The following is an 18,642-nucleotide window of genomic DNA, read 5'->3' as shown; positions in this document are numbered from 1 at the left end:
GTTGGTTATTAACAGAGCTGAAGAACTAAATTGCAGGGTTCTTACATTAATATATAATACACTACAACAGCTCATGGCTGAGTTGTCATGTGCCTGGCTTTAACACCAAAGAGGCTGAAGCTTTTCTGTACAACCAGCCGGACCAAATGCCTTTGAACTTTTTTGCACAATTCTGTTGTGGAAATTGTAAGACTTGTAAGAACTAGATAGACTAGATGGGCTCATTTAAGGAAGATTTGATGGGGAAATAACTGACGGATTTGAGCCAGTGAATCAACTGAAAAAAATATGCTGAACTACGATCGATTGATTTCAATCTTCTGACAAATTTAAGGTTAGCCAGGACGAGAAGGGCAAGGAAAATGTGGTTGACAAAGACCTTAACTGATTAGCTACAGACTGTTAACCTGAATGTGCTTACTGACATTTTTAAAAGTCAAACTATAATTAGGAGCAAACCTCTTTGGCAATCGCTACAAAAAAGACAATACGAGTCTGTGAAGGACAAGCACCAGGTGTCCTTTTACTTCTCCAACGAAATTACACGAGTATCTGGTCTGTCTGCTTAAGCCAATATGGCTGCTGCAATAAAGTGCTTCTGTTCAAAAGACATCTCTGTGTAGAAAATGACCACTTACAACTACATATGCTGCGTATGTTAGTTTAGGTTACCCTGGGATCAAGAGGAAATCAGATGGATAAGTTCAGAAGTCATTAGGTTGTAAACGCTACAGTTAATTTAACGTATTACAACAGCTTCTTCTCATGTCAGATGCGATTTTCTACCTTTTAACTTCACGTGCTGCGTCCTGAGCGCAGACAGGACAACGAGTACATTGTGTCGTGTCATTAGCTGCACTTGTGGGACTGAAAATCTCAACTTTACATTAGTAATCAAATTATCCATAGTATGATTCACATTAGCCAGAACACCCGATCCTGTTATTCCGCTCCAACATCACCACTCATTGTTAATGATTAGCACCAGATGGAATGATAGCCCTGTTAGCACTCGTCTGATGTAAACTTAAAAGAGGATATTGAAGGGTCAATTAAACCGCGTTTTACTACACTAACGTTATTTCACAAGCACAGGCATCCATATAAACAGTATTAAACTCGCAGTGCAGCAGTATGCAGTGTTGCTAACATAGCTAACTGATACAACACACATGATGCTACTGATGCAAATGCTAAATATATAAATGACGGCTAACGTTGGATGTATTTGAAAAGCTCCGCCGGTTTATTACTTAAAAGCCCAGGACTTTGAAATCCGTGAGACACTGCGTGTACCGAATATTATATTACAACACAAAATAATTACCTTTCTTGAGCTTTCTTTACTCCAGTGGGGCAAGTAGCTTCACATGTGCCGTCTTTCGGGTTAGTAAGACCAACTTTGGCTTTTCCATAGGCGGTCAACATCTGCAGCTAGCTCCTCCTCACCCTCATCATCACCAACCGCCACAGGAGGCCCCCGGCACCTCCCACTGATAGGGGAGAGGGGCAAGGCGTCCACAGATGATTTAAAAAAACGGCAATAAACAGCAATATTTATCAAATTATTTAACTTGAAATCATTTAACTCGACGGCGGCGATTGTAATGTTGCTTCTATCACCCAACAGACGGTAACTTTGAGACTCACGCACTAATATTTACAGCATTACCGTTGGTTCAGCGCATTAATCTACATTAGAGCAGTAATGCGGTCCCACAGGTGTGCCCGGGTGTAGCCTATGGCAACGGTCAGATTGTATCGTATCGTTTTTTAATCATGATCTTTGTTTTTGAACTCGATGCCCCTTTTCTAGTTTGTCGAACATCATATTCCTGATGTTTAATCTATTACATTACTTTCAGAATATTTATTTATTGTATCTAAATTCATCTGTAATGCTCTTTAACGTTTGTAGCATATCTACAGCATTACAACAGATCACAACTAAAAACTGTTTGTTAATCAGTGACCATACATGAGGTCATACTCTTCAAATTTGTGTATTGCTTTAAATAAACACCAGCAACGTAACAGCGTTATCGAGGCTGTACAAACACATGCTTTACGATAAGAAACATGCTGTTGAGTTAGAATGGACTGTGTTGGGATTAAGGGTCTAGAGTTGGAAACGATGTGAGGAGTTCATGGTTAATAAAGTAATACAAACAGGCTGCATGGCTACAAAAAAACTTTATTAAACAAGTGGACATGTGCTGAATATCTGCAGGGTCTGTTGGGCATGCTATGAATGATAGTTTCTACTGGCCATGTAAAGCTCATATAGAGATCTGCTGCCACCTAGTGATTGTTGTTTTAGTTATTCCACCCATGTATAGTAGTATATTTGGAAGGCTGTGGTTTTACCATCAGTATTTTCTGCAGTCACAAAGAGGCCATATCTGGTATGATTTGGCAGGTTGACTGTGCACATGAATGTTGCAAATGCTTTGGGTATCATCTAATAAACTAGGGGTGTATGCAGACAGAGCATCTGCTTGTAATTCTGCTGCAGAATCGCATCGACTTACATGGTTAGGCTTTCAAGGGATTACTTTAAACTTAAAATGTAATGAAAATGTAAAAAACAAAACACAACAAAGTGTGCTAAATCTAAATGTTTTGTTTTCAGGAGTCATTATGCTCGTTCAGCACCATGGACAGCGAGTGCTAATCACCGCAGAAAACAAAGAGGGAAACACCCACACTGCTGAGGGCCTGAACTCTTCCATACGAGGGGACATTGGATTTGTCAGGCCTTTGGTTAGGAGAGGCGCGTCAGGGGAGTACGGTAACCAATATGCTGTAGGAGGCACATAAACGCTCATTACTGACCCAGTGTCAAGCCAATCAAATTGTAGGTTGGAGACTTCCTGTCAGTAATTTCAAAATAAATGTGGTGCAGCTTAATGTAACGTGTGGGTGTGTTGTGGGGGATGACATTATTTGTTGCATCACTTTTTCATATCAACACAAATCTGACAGGAAGTCGAGGAGCACAAGTACAACGATGCCAATATTGGTTGAAAAACGACTAAAACTAGGATCGATTGTTAATAAAGTTAGAGATTCAATTTAGTTTCTGTCAACAAATGAATGAATGACTACAGAATTAAATTGCCAGCCACACAGCTCTACAACATGGTAGATGAGGTAGGCTAATGCTATAATTATCTACATTTAGATGAGTCAAACCATGTATTCATAGCAGGACATGTTTATGACTTTTATTCTGAAGGACTGGTCTGCACACTTCCGGCGCTGCTCTAGTTATCTCCCGCAGACTTGCCGCAGCTCTTAACAGACCACCAGGCGCACCGGCAGCCCCCGTCTCTGCTGACTCAGTGCCTTACCAGCAGTCCCTTCACCCCGAGATCCAGCATCCAGCAACTGACGCACTCTGCTCCGGTCAAACCGCCCCGGCACCACCGAACAAAAATGGCCAAGACAGCTATCGGTGAGTTTTGGACTTTCTATGAATATTTCAGAGATGTGAGAGAGGCTTCGCAGGTTTTAAGGATGCTGAGAGGCTGTGGCGACACCCATGGCACAAAAGGATGCTGAGGGTTGGTGAGAGGGAGCGGCCAAACTCCTCTGCAAGTCAGTTCTCTTAAATTAAGTTGCGTAACTGAAGCTAAAATTTCCCATTTTTAATCATTATTCCAGCTTTTAAAGAGTCATTTGTGATGGATTCTGGCTGATCTTAAATCTAAATGAGTGCCGATCAATATGAGCCAGTTTGGGATTCATTTTGCTAAATCAATGACGCATTTTTTATTCAGTTTTAAGCAAGATTATTTGACAGCAAGATCCAAGAAATGTGATTTGTTTTTGCTCTCACACGGCATCATTTAGTCGATGTGCGCGTGCCGCACCTGCCCCTTATTGCCTGACTCAGAGCCGTGCAGCATAATGCAGCGCCAGCGACCCCACCCAACATCCCCGGTCCCTTCAAAGCGAGCCAGCTACTCTCTCTCTTCTCTCTCTCTCTCTTTCTCTCTCTCTCTCTCTTTCTCTCTCTCTTCTTTAGGGTGTGAAATTTTCACCGTGACAAATCTCCTTATGAAAACTGGGCCATCCTGTGTTGCTGTGGCGTAAAGCCTGCTCGACCAAATTTGTGGGTGACCGCTATAGACATGGATGAGAGAGAAAGAAAGAGAGAGAGAGGGGGAGAAAAAAAAGAGCATCTTTTTCCAGAATTGCTTTGCAGTCGAGGGAAGAATTTACGACTGGTGACTGGTGATGAAATGAATGTCGACTCCAATCCTATTAGGAAGGATACAGACTGTAAATGTGGCCTATTATATTTATAAGTGTGTTATTATCTGACCACAGTAGCATTAAAGGTCAGTATTTGGTTGAATTATGGGGAGGAAGGAAATAGGATTGAATGTTATTGCAGATTGCAGGCCTTAAACATGTAACATTAAGGAGAGTGTGTCTGCTTCAAGGTGTGTGTATCATGCTGACAAATCTAATGTGTGTGTGGCCAGTCTAGGAGATACTGTTTGTTTTCTGGTTGACTACACTCTTGATGGATGGAGGGCCATGCAGACAGACAGCAGTAAGGGTCCTGGTGTCTGCGCTGAGGGACACACTGGCAACTAAACCCTGACTGTTGTATTTATTCCCCCTCTTCCTCCTCCTCCTCCTCCTTCTCTGCCTCCTTGTCTTCTCTCCTCGAGCTGCAGACAAGCAGAAAGGGACGGGCAGGGAGCAGACACTCATCGTGCCAGTCTGTCAGCACCCAGCAGGTTCACTGAGTTCATGTCGGCTCTTAATATTATAGAACCGCATGCAGAGTTTAACGGCTCAAAAAATATTTACTGCTGCATTCAAGGGCAATAAGACAAGATAAATACCGTTATAGTCACCACTCCTGTGTACATGAGCCCTGTGAGCCCTCTCCCTGATCCTGATCATGCACTCTTGTCACATCTAATAAGGTGTGGTCACTCGGCTCAGCCCCCTCAAATCAATTCCTTTGTGTGCAAAAACAGAAGCGTGCCAGGAAACTATCGCACCACCAGTTGCAAACATGACAAATGCATCTGTATTTCTCGACTCATCATCTGCATCACTATCGTCGCAACGGGCCTACGTCACGTGCGTAAAGCTTGCAGGCCTCATTATTCATCCTGATTTATCACCGGGTCCCATCGATCAATGCAGCACACTCTCATCACTGGTTCAGATGACCGCCGCGTTTAAGGGAAGGGGTGATGCTACGCCATCTGCTCGGGATGTGTTCGTCACTTGTGAATATAACGTCAGGGAGTGACAGGAGTGCGCTTGTTTGGCAGATTGGATGCAGCATATTCTGGATGTCACACTCTTTCTCTTAGATATTTGGGCAATTACTCCCTCCGTATGTTGAGACACAATATCTTTCAGGATGTTTAACATGCTGATATGGAGCCATCTTAATTCGCAACCCCAGACACTGATCTTCTTGGACAGACAGGGTGCGGTTCTTGCCTCCTACACTAAACGACTGAACCTGCCCCCGATCATCTGGGTGCCATAACGTTTCCTTTAATAGCCAATTTTGCTGTTGCCGGGTGGCCCTGCCGTAAAGTGCCAGTATGTGCCGAACACAGATGCCAAGCCAATACTGCTGCTCTGCTACAGCCCCCAGGAGGGCAGGAAACACTGTGATACACGGGGCAGTTTGCTCATAGCCGTGTCGACAGTGTCTTGCATATGTTTTTCAGCTAGAGTAGCGCCATTTGTGCACCATTTTCTGGCTAGATTTTTGTGTTGGGCCTTTTAAGAGAAGAAGGTAGGAAGAGAACTGAGGTGTGGTGTTTTCGTGCTAACGCAGAGTGTGCAGCTCCCGAGAGACGCAGAGAGTGGGAGAAAAATAGAGGAAATGGGTTTGAGAGGGAGAAAAGCATCAGCGACAGGAGGAGGCAGGAGGTGCTGGAGGAGAGAGAGATGCTCGCGGGGGAGGAGGTACAGTAGATATTGACGATCTGTGCTCCCCCGGCTGATGGATTGAAAGAGGAAGTGCAGTTTTCTGGCTGCGTGTGTTCTGTGGTCGGGACAGGAGGAGCAGCTCTGACTGGTTGAAACCAGCCTGCAGGAGTGGGAGCGTTAAGTCTGATTATTTTGTCTCATCTCAGGTTGATTTAAGAACCTGAATCTCAGCAAGTGCGTTTGAACTGTTTGGACGCTTCCTGCTGTGGAAATTCAACCTGGATCATTTGTCTTTTTTACGACGCTGGTCCTCAGGGAATGAGCTTATTACTACAGTGGTTATAGAAGGAGATGATATGTTCCCACAGGAGAAATACAGCTGCAATTTCATATTTTTGCACGGTAGAGAATCTCATATATTTTTGATTAGGGGTATAAAAGAAGATCTCCATGGCTCCGAGTTAGAGAGCGGTTTCAATTTACAGAAGGGCTTATCTTCCAAGATTACAAAGGAGATATATTCAGAGTGAAAACCAGGCGTACTTTCCTTAAGTAACACTGATTTGCTTCTCTTTCGTTACTACTTAACTAGAAACCCTAACCGAAATGTTGAGTATCGAACACAGAAAAGGCCCCACCTAGAGCCTGGCAGCCTCTAAACAAGCCTCTCTGCTGATCTGCTCCATAAGCACTTAAACCAAATTAGCTGCTCCACTGGATTGTTAACCGTTTAAAGTCTTCAGCTGTCAAGTGGGCTTGTGAGTGGGAGAGAATGGCTGCTGGGGTCTTGACATGTACACACACATAATGAGCGGGTGACAACCCTCGAAACGCTCCGTTCCCCCCCGCTCGTCAGGAGAAATGGTGCGGCCCGCTAATTACAAATTAAAGCTCCGTCCACCTGAGGCGGCTGATCCATTAGGCAGTCCTGGGGGCAGATTACGAGGGCTGCGAGTCCCACGGGGAGCTGCCCTCTTCGCTGCTTTTTAAATCCTCCTTTCTGTGAGTGTCAGAAAGGTGCAACCATCATCTTCTTCTCTCTACTATCTCCTTTCATCTTCGAGAAATCTCCCCATTCTCTGCCTCTCTACCGAACTCCACCTTAATCTCCATCTCCTCTTTTTTTTCACCCGCTTCAACGCTCACACCCTCTCCCACTTCCTCCTCAGGGAAGGGGTTAACAAGGCCATCAGAGAGTAGTGAGAGCTACATCTGAGAGTTGATCACATTACTGTGGCGTCTGCCAGTCTGCAGGGCAGAAAGCGAGACACAGAGAGAAAAAGACGAGCGAGAGAGAGGAGGGAATATGAGTACGGGGGAGGATTTGGATTAATCATACAGTACACCAAACGCAACCATGGAGAAGCTCCTCCACACTAAATCTCATTTCTGGCCTTGCTACTGTAGCCTGCTGCAAATCATGAATCAACGTGGCACATTTCAGCCCCGCAGGCATGAGCTCTGGGTGATGGATTATGCCATAATATGACAGCCGGCATGCAAATCTTCTTCACTATGAGGCAGTGCACCTTTTACGGAATAGAGCCGCCATGTGCGCTATAGCAGAATGTCTCACAGCCTGCAGTGAGTTGCAGATATTTTTGCCGTTCTCCCTGCAGGGACTTGCTGCTGAACTCTGGGCTCATATTACAAAGTAGCAGGTGCCAAAAACACAGGAATAAAACAGAATCAAGGTTAGACAAGGTTCTTTTCTTTTCTGATTTTTAATGTCTGACCTTTGGAGCACTTCTCTCCCTATTGACTATAGCGCAGGTTGCCAAATACAGCCGGTATTATGCCAGCTTTGCATCAGTGTTGTTAACTTTTTGGACCATAAATGCACCAGGGGATGGACAGTGTTATTGCTGTGTTATGCTGATAAGCGTAACTGTTGGCTGTTAGCATCCATCCATTAGCCACAGGCAACAAAGATAAGCAACAAATCCCAAAATCTGATCGTAAATCCGGCTTCTTTGCTTCTAAATATCCTGAAAAGCAAAACAAATCTCTGCTGTCTTTTTTGGTCTTAGCCTCAGAGCGGCTCACAGGCAATAGCAGGGCGTTGGTCTGGGCGACGTTAATAAATAATAAACCAAAATGAAATGCATAGCTAATGATGTGTGGAGAATCCTGTGGGGACGCCAGCATCTTGGCTGTTCGGGAAATTAGGCCAAGCAAGGACACATCCATCCTGCTCCCCTCGCGCTGAAAACAAAGGGAAACAAAATGCCAGCTGCAGCACACTTCTCTCTTTGATGAGTTTTCTTTTGGAGGATGTGATGAATAATCATCCCCCCAAAAATATTTACATCAAGGGCCTCCTGTGGAAGTAGAAGTGGGTTAATGATGTTTCGTATTTTTGTATGTTAGTAGGTTAATAATATTTTCCCTGTACGCAGTGCGCTCAGTTTACAGTGCAACATTTTCTGATTTGTCTCCACAGCTTACAAGGAGAAGATGAAGGAGATTTCAGTTCTCTCACTCATCTGCTCCTGTCTGTACCCCGAGACCCGTAAAAACATCATGGGTGACTTTGAAGGTAATCTCACATTCAATTATTTTCTACTTTATTAAACATATTGGAAGTCATACAGACAGTACAAAGTTGTTTTTTTTCACAAGCAGACATGGATATCAAGCCCATTAACAAGCGAGCCTCAGGCCAGTCCTTTGAGGTGATCCTGAAGCCGCCCTCTCCCGTGTCTGATGTGGCCCACTGCGTCACCAACCCCCCAAAGAGGGACCTTTCCCTGGAGGACATCCAGAAGAAACTGGAGGCAGCTGAGGACCGGAGGAGAGTAAGGATGTTTCCAATCAATTTCATTGCACCCAGCTGCCCTGTGCCATTTTGCTTCAATAAAATTCAAGAGCCAAAAAAGCTTTAAGGTTCACTAGAACTAAAAAGCAGGTACACTGTGATAATTACTCCCCTTTATACCCAATTAGATTTCTGGTTGTTTGGTTAGTTGTGCATCACTGCAGCTGCAAAACTGCTCTGAAAAATCTAATCTGACTCCGGCTAATTCCTGCATCTCATTGATCTGAATGTCAGTAAAGTCAGTAAGGCAGCTGGCGAATCCAGCAACCCACCAATAAATCAATCACATGATCAATAACACAGTTTGACAGGTTTTTTTACCACCAATACTGCTGGTCAAATACACAGTGTATAATGTAATTAGAGCACCTGCCAGGAGACGGTGAAGGTGGCATGAGGAGAAATTATCTTAAGTGCTCATCATTAATGTGTGAGTCTGATTAGTTGCAAAGTAAATCAGTAAAATCAGTGTCCCGCCATCGACCTTTGCCCTCTGACTCATTCTCTTTGCCGCCCGTCGCTTCTCCTTCTCCTCCTTCAGTGCCAGGAGGCGCAGGTGCTCCGGGCCCTGGCTGAGAAGCGGGAGCACGAGCGCGACGTGCTGCTGAAGGCCATGGAGGAGAACAACAACTTCAGCCGCATGGCCGAGGAGAAGCTCCAGATGAAGATGGAGCAGAATGAGGAGAACAGGATGGCTTACCTGGCCGCCATGATGGAGCGCCTGCAGGACAGGGTGAGGAGCCGAGGTCTTAGTTATAGTGAGGTCGTAAATCCACGTGCCTTCTTCCCTGAAATCTATCTCACAAATATTCATATTATCCAGATTTTAAGTTAATTTAGTTGACTGTCCAATTACATTGTATGTAGGGCTAGTAAGTTTTATTTGAGTAGTTTCCTCTAAATGCCATTTCCAAACCTAACGACATAGGTATTAAAATTGTGGTGAGGGTTAGACCATTAACCATTAGTAAGTTATTCCTTATTAAAAACTACAGATGTACTACTACAAATGAAGTAGCACGACGAAAACTAGCTAATGTCTTAGCCAAAGACTTTAGCAATATGTAAATCTAGCCAAACTCTTAACCATTTAAACAGGAAGTCACTGTTGCATCACAAGCTGTAACATAACGGCTGTGTATTATGGATATACAGTAGTTTACATGGATTAATACTGGTTTCAGAGTTTAACTCATGCTGTTTTAAATGAGTTGGAAATATATGCTAACTGCTGCTAACTATCAAGCTAGTCATTAAGTAGGATGTTTTGTAATTTCAGGTAGCCTACAACAAATGCAACTTCCCAGTTCACATCATTATTAAACAGCATTTTTATAAGGTGTCAGGTCAGATATGTCATCCTTATTGCATTAGCTTCTTCTTTTTATCAGGTTATTAGCATGCTAACACTAGCTTAGTCAGTTGGTTCAGTTTGCTACATCACAGTTAGCTTGTGTTGTCCAAAAAAAGGGTCTTAGCAGAAGACTTCAGTTATGTGTGAACTGGTGGCTAGAAAACATCTTTAGCTGCATCTGATCAAAAGCCAAAAATGTTACTTGTAAAATATAAATTTCAGTTCACATCATTATTAAACATGATATTTAGCAGGTGTCAGGTCAGATAAGTCAGCGTCATTCCATTAGCTTCTTCTTTTTATCAGGATATTAGCATGCTAACACGAGCGTTGTCAGTTGGTATAGTAAGCTACATAGCAGTTACTCCAGTCAGCTACTGAAAGTATGATCATTAACCAAAATACAAGAACAAGCTAGCATGTCAAAAGAAAAAAATAACCTTAACCATCAACTGTAGCTATAATGAGCGGGAATGTCTTGATGCTAACTGATGCTCTTATTATTTAGTCAGATGTTTTGTGATTTGAGGTAATAAAATGTTGCTTGTAAAAATATTTTAACACTTCTAGGTTCACGTCATTATTAAACAGCATTTTTAGCAGGTTTCAGGTCAGAGAAGTCAGCCTTATTCCATTAGCGTCTTCTTTTTTTTTTTCCTTTAATCAAATTATTAGCAAGCTAATACTTGCTTGTCAGTTAGCTACGTAACAAGTACAACCAGATTTAATTGATAAATTTCCAAAATGAGTAATATCCACTTAATAAGCAGTTCTGTTTTAGCTAGGCTAGGCTAAGTCTGCTGGTGCAACTGTGTGTTGAGGAGGGGGGACATGATGGAAATAAAGAGTAGAAACAAGCAATAGAAACTGACAGGAATGAAAAGAAAGACGTGCAGGTGGAGAAAAAGGGAAGAAAAGTGTAAGGATGGCTGGTTCACCTGCATGACCTCCATACATATAAAGCATAGAAGGATTTGACAAAGGTAACATCTTGTGCTTGAAGGGTGGAATATAAAGAGTAATATGAGTGTGAATGAGGAGGACAGAAGGAGGCAGAAAAAGGAAACAAAGTAGGTGTCACTGCAAAGGTCAAATAAGAGAAATGGTGAAGTGAGCAAGAAACAAATGTCAGGAAAGCGCCGGCAGCAGAAAACAGGCCTAACATCCACAATCTGTGTTTGTGTTTCCTCCAGGAGAGGCACGCTCAGGAGGTGCGCAGGAACAAGGAGTTGAAAGAAGAAGTGACAGCGTGAGAAGCCCCAGCAGGTTCTACATCCCACCTCCCAAACCCCACCCCACCCCACCCCACCCACCGCCACTTCCCGAACCCTGAGGAACACCCTTCTCCCCACCTTATCCAACATATCCCCACCTCTCCACCCCCCCTGCCATACTCCCCCATACTACTACGAAACTACCACCGCCTGAGACGCCACCCCGAGACAGTGGGAGGTTCAAATGGGGCTGGGGGTGGAAAAAAAACGCAAAAATGATTTAAAAAAAGAAAAGGAAAATTAATGTCTCCCACCCACTCTTCCAAAAAAGAATGTTTTTGCTCCGTTTCAAATGAGAAGAAAAAAATCTAATTGACAAGCGACAGTGGGTATTGGTTTGTAAATACTTCTTTTTTTGTTATATACAGTACGATACAAGCAGCAAAAGTATTGATTGCAGTGTGCCATTTTTTCTATATAAGTTTCCTCTCCTTGCATATATATGGATGTAATTATTTGTTCATTTTCATGTTTTTTATCGGTTCGTTCATTTCAGCCTGACGATCATTTCAGGCGTAGGTGTTTGTTGTGAGTTTGCCAGCTAGCTGATGTTTGCTGTGATTGGCTGTGTCCTCACAAGGCCCCGCATCCTGGCGCCGTTCCCTAAAATCCCCTCAAGTGGGCACTTGCTCATTTGACCCTGCAGATTTGGAGACAAAATTGGATCTGTGTTTGGTCCGAGTGATTTTCCATCCACTTTTTGCCAATGTTCCAATTAGCGAGGGACCTGTGCAGAAAATTTGGCACAAAGGAACGGGGACAGTTTGCTTCCTGTGAGGACTGCAAGCCATCGCTGCGCATCCACTCCTCTGAGGTAGATGAGGAGAACACTATAGCATTTAATGAGCCCATCCTCCTCCATATTCCCTCCGTCTGCAACCTCTCCATCTCTCCACATACATACTGTAGAAGCACTCACTCACACGCTCTCCACATGGGCAGGCATTTAGCCAATCATAGCACAGAGCTCGGTTGGGAGCTCGCTAAATTCTGTCCATCTGGCACCGGAAACAGCTCACAGAACATCCCTGACCAATGGCGGGGCCTCTTATATTCCTCCAAACAAGCTTCCAATCACATTTCAACCACGTAACCGTAATAATCAACACAAGTGAGGTTAAAGAACGCTGGAGTGCAAAAATCACCAGAAATCAGACTTGTTACTGTGAATCTTACACTGGACATGATACAAATAAATCCCACATTTCTCCGTTTCATAGAGGCTAGAGTAGTGCTCAACATCATCAGCACCTACTGGAATCATTGCACTTCACTCCGCTGTAAACGCCACTGCTAGGTCGGCACAAGAAAGATAAAGAAGCCATAACAGGTATCGCTGCAACAATGATTCATGCACACAGTATTGCCATCTGTAAAAGGTGTATATGAGTGTATTAAAGTATCCAAATCGTTTGTAACCAGGGGTGTTGAAGCCTGAGGTTGAACCCTGTCGGTCACACACGCACGGTCTAGGCCCATAAATGTGTGTGAGTGTGTGTGTGTGTGTGTGGGTGTGGGTGTGTATTTCAGAAAGGGCGGGTAGATAAGCGAATGTTTGTGCCATGTTATATTGACCCGGTGAAGTGTAAAGCATTACAGTGTGTAACAGCTGTCACATGTTCATCACAGACAGTGACTGTCCTACCTGCCTCTCTCTCTCTCTCTCTCTCTCTCTTTCTCTCTCTCTGTCTCTCCTCTGTCCATCTGTGTGTTTCCCCCTCTCCACATATATCTTTGTGAGCAAGCAGTGGTTAATAAAGATTTGGGGTTCAGTGAATGAAACTGGCTTTGCGAGTGTCTTCTTTCAGATACAAAGGAATAGACACAGATAGAGACACTTTATATATAAAATAAGTAGGATTTTTCCTTGCATTTAGTCAACAACGCATTCAAACTGGGCCCCTTCTCCTGGGCTCGTCGTCACCAGAAGCTCACTCTGACTCTCTCTCTCGCGTAAGAACACGCCCACCCCGCCGAGCTAACACCGACAGCATCACGGTTACCTTCGCGCTAGCATGCTAACTGCCGGTTAGCTTGTCCTACCCGGTTTGAGGCACCTACCTGTCCAACAGAAAGAAGGCCAACTCTGCATCGCTCTTTCGCCATGTTCGCCGGTCTGAATGGGGCCCAGTTGCTAATTTGAACCACTCCCACACTCACCTATACGCTGTGATTGGCTCAGGTAACCACAACAGCGCCCCTACTGAAGACGTCCCGTGCAAAACAACAGAATAGATGCAGAGGGAAGGGTCTTACAAGGGTCTGCACACACACTTACCAACGCCCATGTATAGAGGCCCATTAGTGATGATTTATATTATATTATATTTGTAAAAGTCTATATTTGATTTTTCTTGGAAAATCCTACTTATTATACTTTTAACAATCTTCATATAGCCTTCTCATTGTAAATTAGCCTCTGTAATATTTTTAGAATTATTCCTTGGTCTATGAAAGTCCATTTTCAGGGCCCTGCCGGAGAAAATGCTGACTCACTGATACAGCTTTATGACGTACTAACATAAAGGAGAGCCGTTGGTAACTGTATTAGTTACACCTGTGGTTTTTCTGCTTATAACACATCTGAATGTCTGCAGTGAAAAATACACATTAACAGCTATTATATGACACAAACAGTGGGTCACATTTAAGAGTTTTGTAAGTGTAGGAATGGCATTTTTAGAATAAATTCATTACACAATAAATCAAATATCAAAGTTGCTATTGATTAATTTTCTGTCAATTTCAGCCGTTTCAGCATAAAATATTATCCATCCATCCTTTATCTATATCGCTTAGCCTCTTCAGGGTTGCGGAGGGGCTGGCGCCTGTAGCAGCTGTTATGGGTGAGAGGCGGGGTTACACCCTGGACTGATCCCCAGTCAATCACAGGGTTGACACATAGAAGCGGAACGTTTTAGAGTCACTAATGAACCTTACGAGCATGTCTTTGGACTGTGGGAGGAAGCAGGGGGAGAACATGCAAACTCAACGCATGAAGGCCCCCTACATCCGAACCGGGATTCGAACCAGGAACCTTATAGCTGTGAGGCGACAGTGCCACTTGGCAGCCCAAGGAAATATCAAAACACTGATTAATTATATTTACAAAGGAAATGTGTGACAAGATGGTATTAATCAATTAATCTGATATTAAATAAACTCAGTTCTTGGGCAGTATTGGGATGAATTAAGTGTTCTAACTAATGTGTTATATTTAAATATAGTTAGAATCAATAAATAGAGCAATAATAATGTGTCAGGCTTTTATCAGAGCATACTGCTGATTTAAAAGTGCAGTGCTGTGTAAAACTACATTATAAAATTGAAATTAAATTTGCAATGCGGGACTTTAACTCGTTATTTAACAGAGTCATATTACATTGTGTTGTTGTCAATTTAAATAAAGAATTCAAGCACGTCTTCCATCACACTGTTCCTGTTCTGATGACCTCAGCTGATGAAGTACCGTCTATGACCAGCTGGGGGAGACAAAAGGCAAGTAGTCTCAACTAAAAATCATTGACCTTGTGCTTTTGGCTGCAGTGAGGCTTACATCACTACCTGGCTCTGCATCATCCTTTGTAATAACGGGAAAACGTTAAGGAGAATGACGAAACACATCAAAGGACAGAAGGGGTGTATATATTTGAGAAAAAGATGAAAAAGCGAGGGATATTTTGGCGAGAGGAAAACTTTTGGACCAAGAAGAGGGGACGGCGTGTCGCAGCCCAGAACAGAAGGTGCAGCTGGTGCGAGCTGAAACGATGGCAAAGGGACAAAACTGTTCTCTGCACACTTCCTTTCTCACAGTTTTCCCGTCCCTCTCTCCTTTGATCCCCCCTGTCCCGTTCCTTTCTTTCTCCCCTCTCTCCATCCCTCCTTCCTTTCCTTCTTCATCCTCTTCCAACCATCCCTCCCTCCTTCTTTCCTCCTCCTCCTCTAGTTCCCACGCGGTGCATGGGGCCAGCCGGGCTGCTATTGTCCAGGATATCCCCTCCTTGTTAATGGTTTCCTGTGCACACACAGAGGGCTGCTGGGAGAAACAAGCAGCCTCATCTGATACCAGGCATTGACACGTACTGCACACACACACACACATACACAAATAACACACAAAAAGACATTTTTAACCACATGCACGCTCTCAGTCACGCTTCAACAAACAGATATGCAAATGTACGCTTATAAAAAGACGCTGTAAAAACCACAGGTGATTTATCTGAACTCTTTTATTACAGGGAAGTTGTCATCACCACCAGCAACAACTTTAAAAAGCTGAGAAATGGGACTGTCCGTGCTTGCCTCTGCTTTGTACAAACATAAATATACAAACTCAGACTGACGAATACCAGAAGAAACCAGTGGAAAGCAGGAGTTAGTCTCTCTAAATGAATAATAACTGGTTTGTTTTGCCTGGTTTAGCTGCTGTTTCATGTACAAAATAAGCTCCTTCTTGGTCACTACCGATGCTGCTACTCTATAAATGTACAAGGAAATAAAATGAAGACAAGGTGGTTAAAATCCTGCAAAGATAAGGTACATGCAAAATGTGGGAAAGCTGGTAGAAAACATATGTGATGCTCTAATTGTTAAGGACTAAACTGACTGCAGAAAGGAATCATAGCTAGCTTAAACAATGCACCATATGAGGCTGCGGGTAAATCACCCTTTAGTTTATTTCTACAAGCTGGTAGCTAACTTCTGTTCCCAGTGTTTAGTCAAACAAACACCTGGTTTCGGTTATTCCACCCCATAAAATGCTGTAAAAAGGGGGTGACTCTCCTCCACCTCAGGCCCTCCTTTCACACCCCCCTCTCTGTATGTAAGCAGGGCACCAACACTGGGTGCTTCAGCTCAGAGGGAGAAAACAAGAAAGGGGGGCCAGTTACACCCAGGAACTTGACGGGCGAGGGCTGCTTGACCATCTGGGAAAGCCGTTTCTGATTGGCCGAGGACAGTGGGTGAAACTTCTAAAGGGGTGGGCAGGAACACAGATCAATCACAATAAATCACTGTTGCTTTTTAGTCGTGGTTTCCCTCCTCTCTTCTCCTTGCTGTTTTTTTTCTTCTATACAAAACACAATACATTAGCAAGAAAATAAAAATACTCTAGCTAGGTGTATCCTCGGTGGGACGTCAACATCATAGAAAAAATAGTACTTTCATAGCAGGGAGAATAAAAAGTTTTGTTCTTTAAAAGTCCAGCTCAGCTGGGGAGGCAGTCTTTGCGGCGCTGATGTGCAGGTTTTCACTTTAGTCAGAACGCTCCTATCTCCATCCCCCACGGTCTGTAGGGTTTGCCCACGCTGGATGTCGGTGCTGGGGGGCTGATGGCGGTGACGGGGGAGATGAGAGGGAAGGCGCTGAAGGGGAAGGGGAACGCCGAGAGGGAGGAGAGGAGAGGAGGGGAGAGTTTCGAGGATGAGGCGACCAGGGCGGGGTGAGGGATGGAGGCAGGAGCAGCAGAGGTGGGGGGAACCCGGATGGGGCCTTGGTCTGAGTGGGGGGTAGCGCTGCCGCTGCGTCTGCCCGGGACGAGAGTCTCTGCAACCGACGAGGATGAAGAAGAAGAAGAGGAGGACGCTGATGACGTGGATGTGGCTGATAGAGGAGTTTGTGGGCTGCTGGTGGCGCTGCGGGGTAAAGGTGCCAAAGGTGCCCCCTGTTGGTGCTGCAGAAGGAGGGGGTGGGTGAGGTGGGCAGGAGGGGACCCAAATGCAGAGCCCCATGCCAGGTGGCTCAGGCCGGAGTGAGCCTCTCTCTGGCTGGCGTAGTTGTTGAGGTGGGAGACCAGACGGAGCCGCAGAGGGTCGGTGCTGTCCAAGCCTTCGATGATGCTTAGGTAGCGGGCCGTCTCAGCCAGGCACTCCCTGAAACCAAGACCGCGGTAGTCCATCGCCAGGGCGTGGGCGTCGAAATAACCTGAGGGGAGGAAAAGAAGACAGAGGATTAGATTCAACAGTCACTTAAACAGCGCACAATAAATCTGACATGAATCAGGCTCCTGGATTTGGACTTTAAAGACTTAATAATCAGATATAATTATAAAACTGGTCAGACCAGGTGCACCTTAATTTATGTATAAATTACCCTTATTTTTAAAATGAGAATTCAAAAGTCCAAAGTCCAGTTTTTGTTGCCTTATGCACAAGATTCTTCAGCGCATAAAAGGTTTAATGGATCCCAGTCGTACCTTTGCCTCCAGCAGCATGAAGCATCTTCAGATGGTCGACAGTCATCTGCAGGATCTCTGCTTTCTCCAGTTTGGCTGAGCCCTTCAGAGGGAGACAGGCAGAAAGGAGCCAATTAGATGTAAATACTCAAAAGGAGAGAAAGTAGTTCCATGTTTCTGGACTTGAAAGTCACTCCGTGGAGGTGGCAATGAATTTGTGGTGATGCCTGTTGCTCACCTGTTTCTCGAAGGCGCTTGGAACCAGCCTGCGCAGCTCGCTCAGGCTGTTGTTGATCCTGTCACGGCGCCGTTTCTCAATTATCTGATGAAAAGACACATTGTTTGGTTAGTTTCAGAACAATTTGACAACATGCACACGCTCAAATAAGTTTTTCTGCAAAAATAAATGAACTTACTCCTCGACGTCTCTTCCTCGCCTGCACTTGAGTGGATGTAGTGGGAGACATGGAGCCGAGAGGAGAGCTCATGTTCCTTTAAAGAGATCAAACAGGGAGACTCAGTCAAAGGGAACTTTTCTAGTCGTAAACATGAAAGCTAACAGGGATTAGCTTCACTTCAGGGTTAAAATAAAACTTACCCATTCTCATCCGCACTCTCCTTCTCCACCTCAATAGTCTCATCCAGCTCGCTGTCCGAGGAGCTAAAGTCGTGATTCCGTTTCATTTCGAGTCCACAATAGTCCTTCAGAGTAGCTGTTGTGTCTGTGTCTGACGTGCGTCTGCCCAGGTTTGCCCGGAGCGTCTCCGTTTGAAGGGCCCAGCTTTCCCACGGTGTCATTTCAACTGTAGAGCCGGCCAGCAGGGGCGGGGACTCGGGGCAAAGCAGCCAATCAGGAAGAAGCTACGGGTTTGACTGACAGCGCAGTTGGCCCAAACACATCTCAGTGCGCTTTGACAAGGTCAGAGAGGAGAAAAAGAGAAGACATCTCACTCTGTGGGTATTACTGGAAGCTGATGAAGTGCAGGCCTTATTCTGAAAACAACTCAATTTATCGCCTTTTAGACCTAAGTGCTTTGAAAAGTTTCACATTTCTGATCAATAAATATATTATGAAGACTTAAATTAATCAGAACAGATGGAC

General features: G+C 44.3%; 2 protein-coding genes across 2 annotated transcripts; one reads left to right on the top strand and one right to left on the bottom strand.

The window, feature by feature from the left end:
• Positions 1-3,297: 3,297 nt before the first annotated feature.
• On the top strand, positions 3,298-13,147 carry stmn2b (stathmin 2b). Its single transcript, XM_069680933.1, has 5 exons — positions 3,298-3,457; positions 8,363-8,458; positions 8,545-8,717; positions 9,279-9,470; positions 11,285-13,147. Exons 1-5 carry the CDS (start codon positions 3,439-3,441, stop codon positions 11,342-11,344), a joined length of 540 nt encoding a protein of 179 aa, XP_069537034.1. The 5' UTR covers positions 3,298-3,438; the 3' UTR covers positions 11,345-13,147.
• A 2,164-nt stretch (positions 13,148-15,311) lies between these two features.
• hey1 (hes-related family bHLH transcription factor with YRPW motif 1) lies at positions 15,312-18,313 on the bottom strand. Its single transcript, XM_069680934.1, has 5 exons — positions 18,139-18,313; positions 17,957-18,032; positions 17,779-17,862; positions 17,562-17,643; positions 15,312-17,290 (listed from the first exon to the last, which is right to left on the bottom strand). The coding sequence occupies exons 1-5, from the start codon at positions 18,222-18,224 to the stop codon at positions 16,626-16,628; spliced, it is 993 nt and encodes a 330-aa protein (XP_069537035.1). The 5' UTR covers positions 18,225-18,313; the 3' UTR covers positions 15,312-16,625.
• Between the last annotated feature and the right edge of the window lie 329 nt (positions 18,314-18,642).

This window comes from Semicossyphus pulcher, unplaced genomic scaffold (genome assembly GCF_022749685.1).
Source record: "Semicossyphus pulcher isolate SPU_LCO1_2020_fin unplaced genomic scaffold, fSemPul1.0.p SCAF_5, whole genome shotgun sequence".
NCBI classification, from domain to species: Eukaryota; Metazoa; Chordata; class Actinopteri; order Labriformes; family Labridae; genus Semicossyphus; species Semicossyphus pulcher.
The sequence above is the reverse complement of the archived record's forward strand: the minus strand, read 5'-3'. Positions and strand labels throughout refer to the sequence as shown.

Coding starts and splice junctions, on each gene's coding strand:
- stmn2b (XM_069680933.1), top strand. Junction 8,459..8,544: donor CATCATGGGTGACTTTGAAG/GTAATCTCACAT, acceptor TTTCACAAGCAG/ACATGGATATCAAGCCCATT. Junction 9,471..11,284: donor TGGAGCGCCTGCAGGACAGG/GTGAGGAGCCGA, acceptor TGTTTCCTCCAG/GAGAGGCACGCTCAGGAGGT.
- hey1 (XM_069680934.1), bottom strand. CDS start 18,224: ATGAAACGGAATCACGACTTTAGCTCCTCGGACAGCGAGCTGGATGAG. Junction 17,863..17,956: donor CGAGGAAGAGACGTCGAGGA/GTAAGTTCATTT, acceptor TCTTTTCATCAG/ATAATTGAGAAACGGCGCCG. Junction 17,644..17,778: donor CAAGCGCCTTCGAGAAACAG/GTGAGCAACAGG, acceptor CTCCCTCTGAAG/GGCTCAGCCAAACTGGAGAA.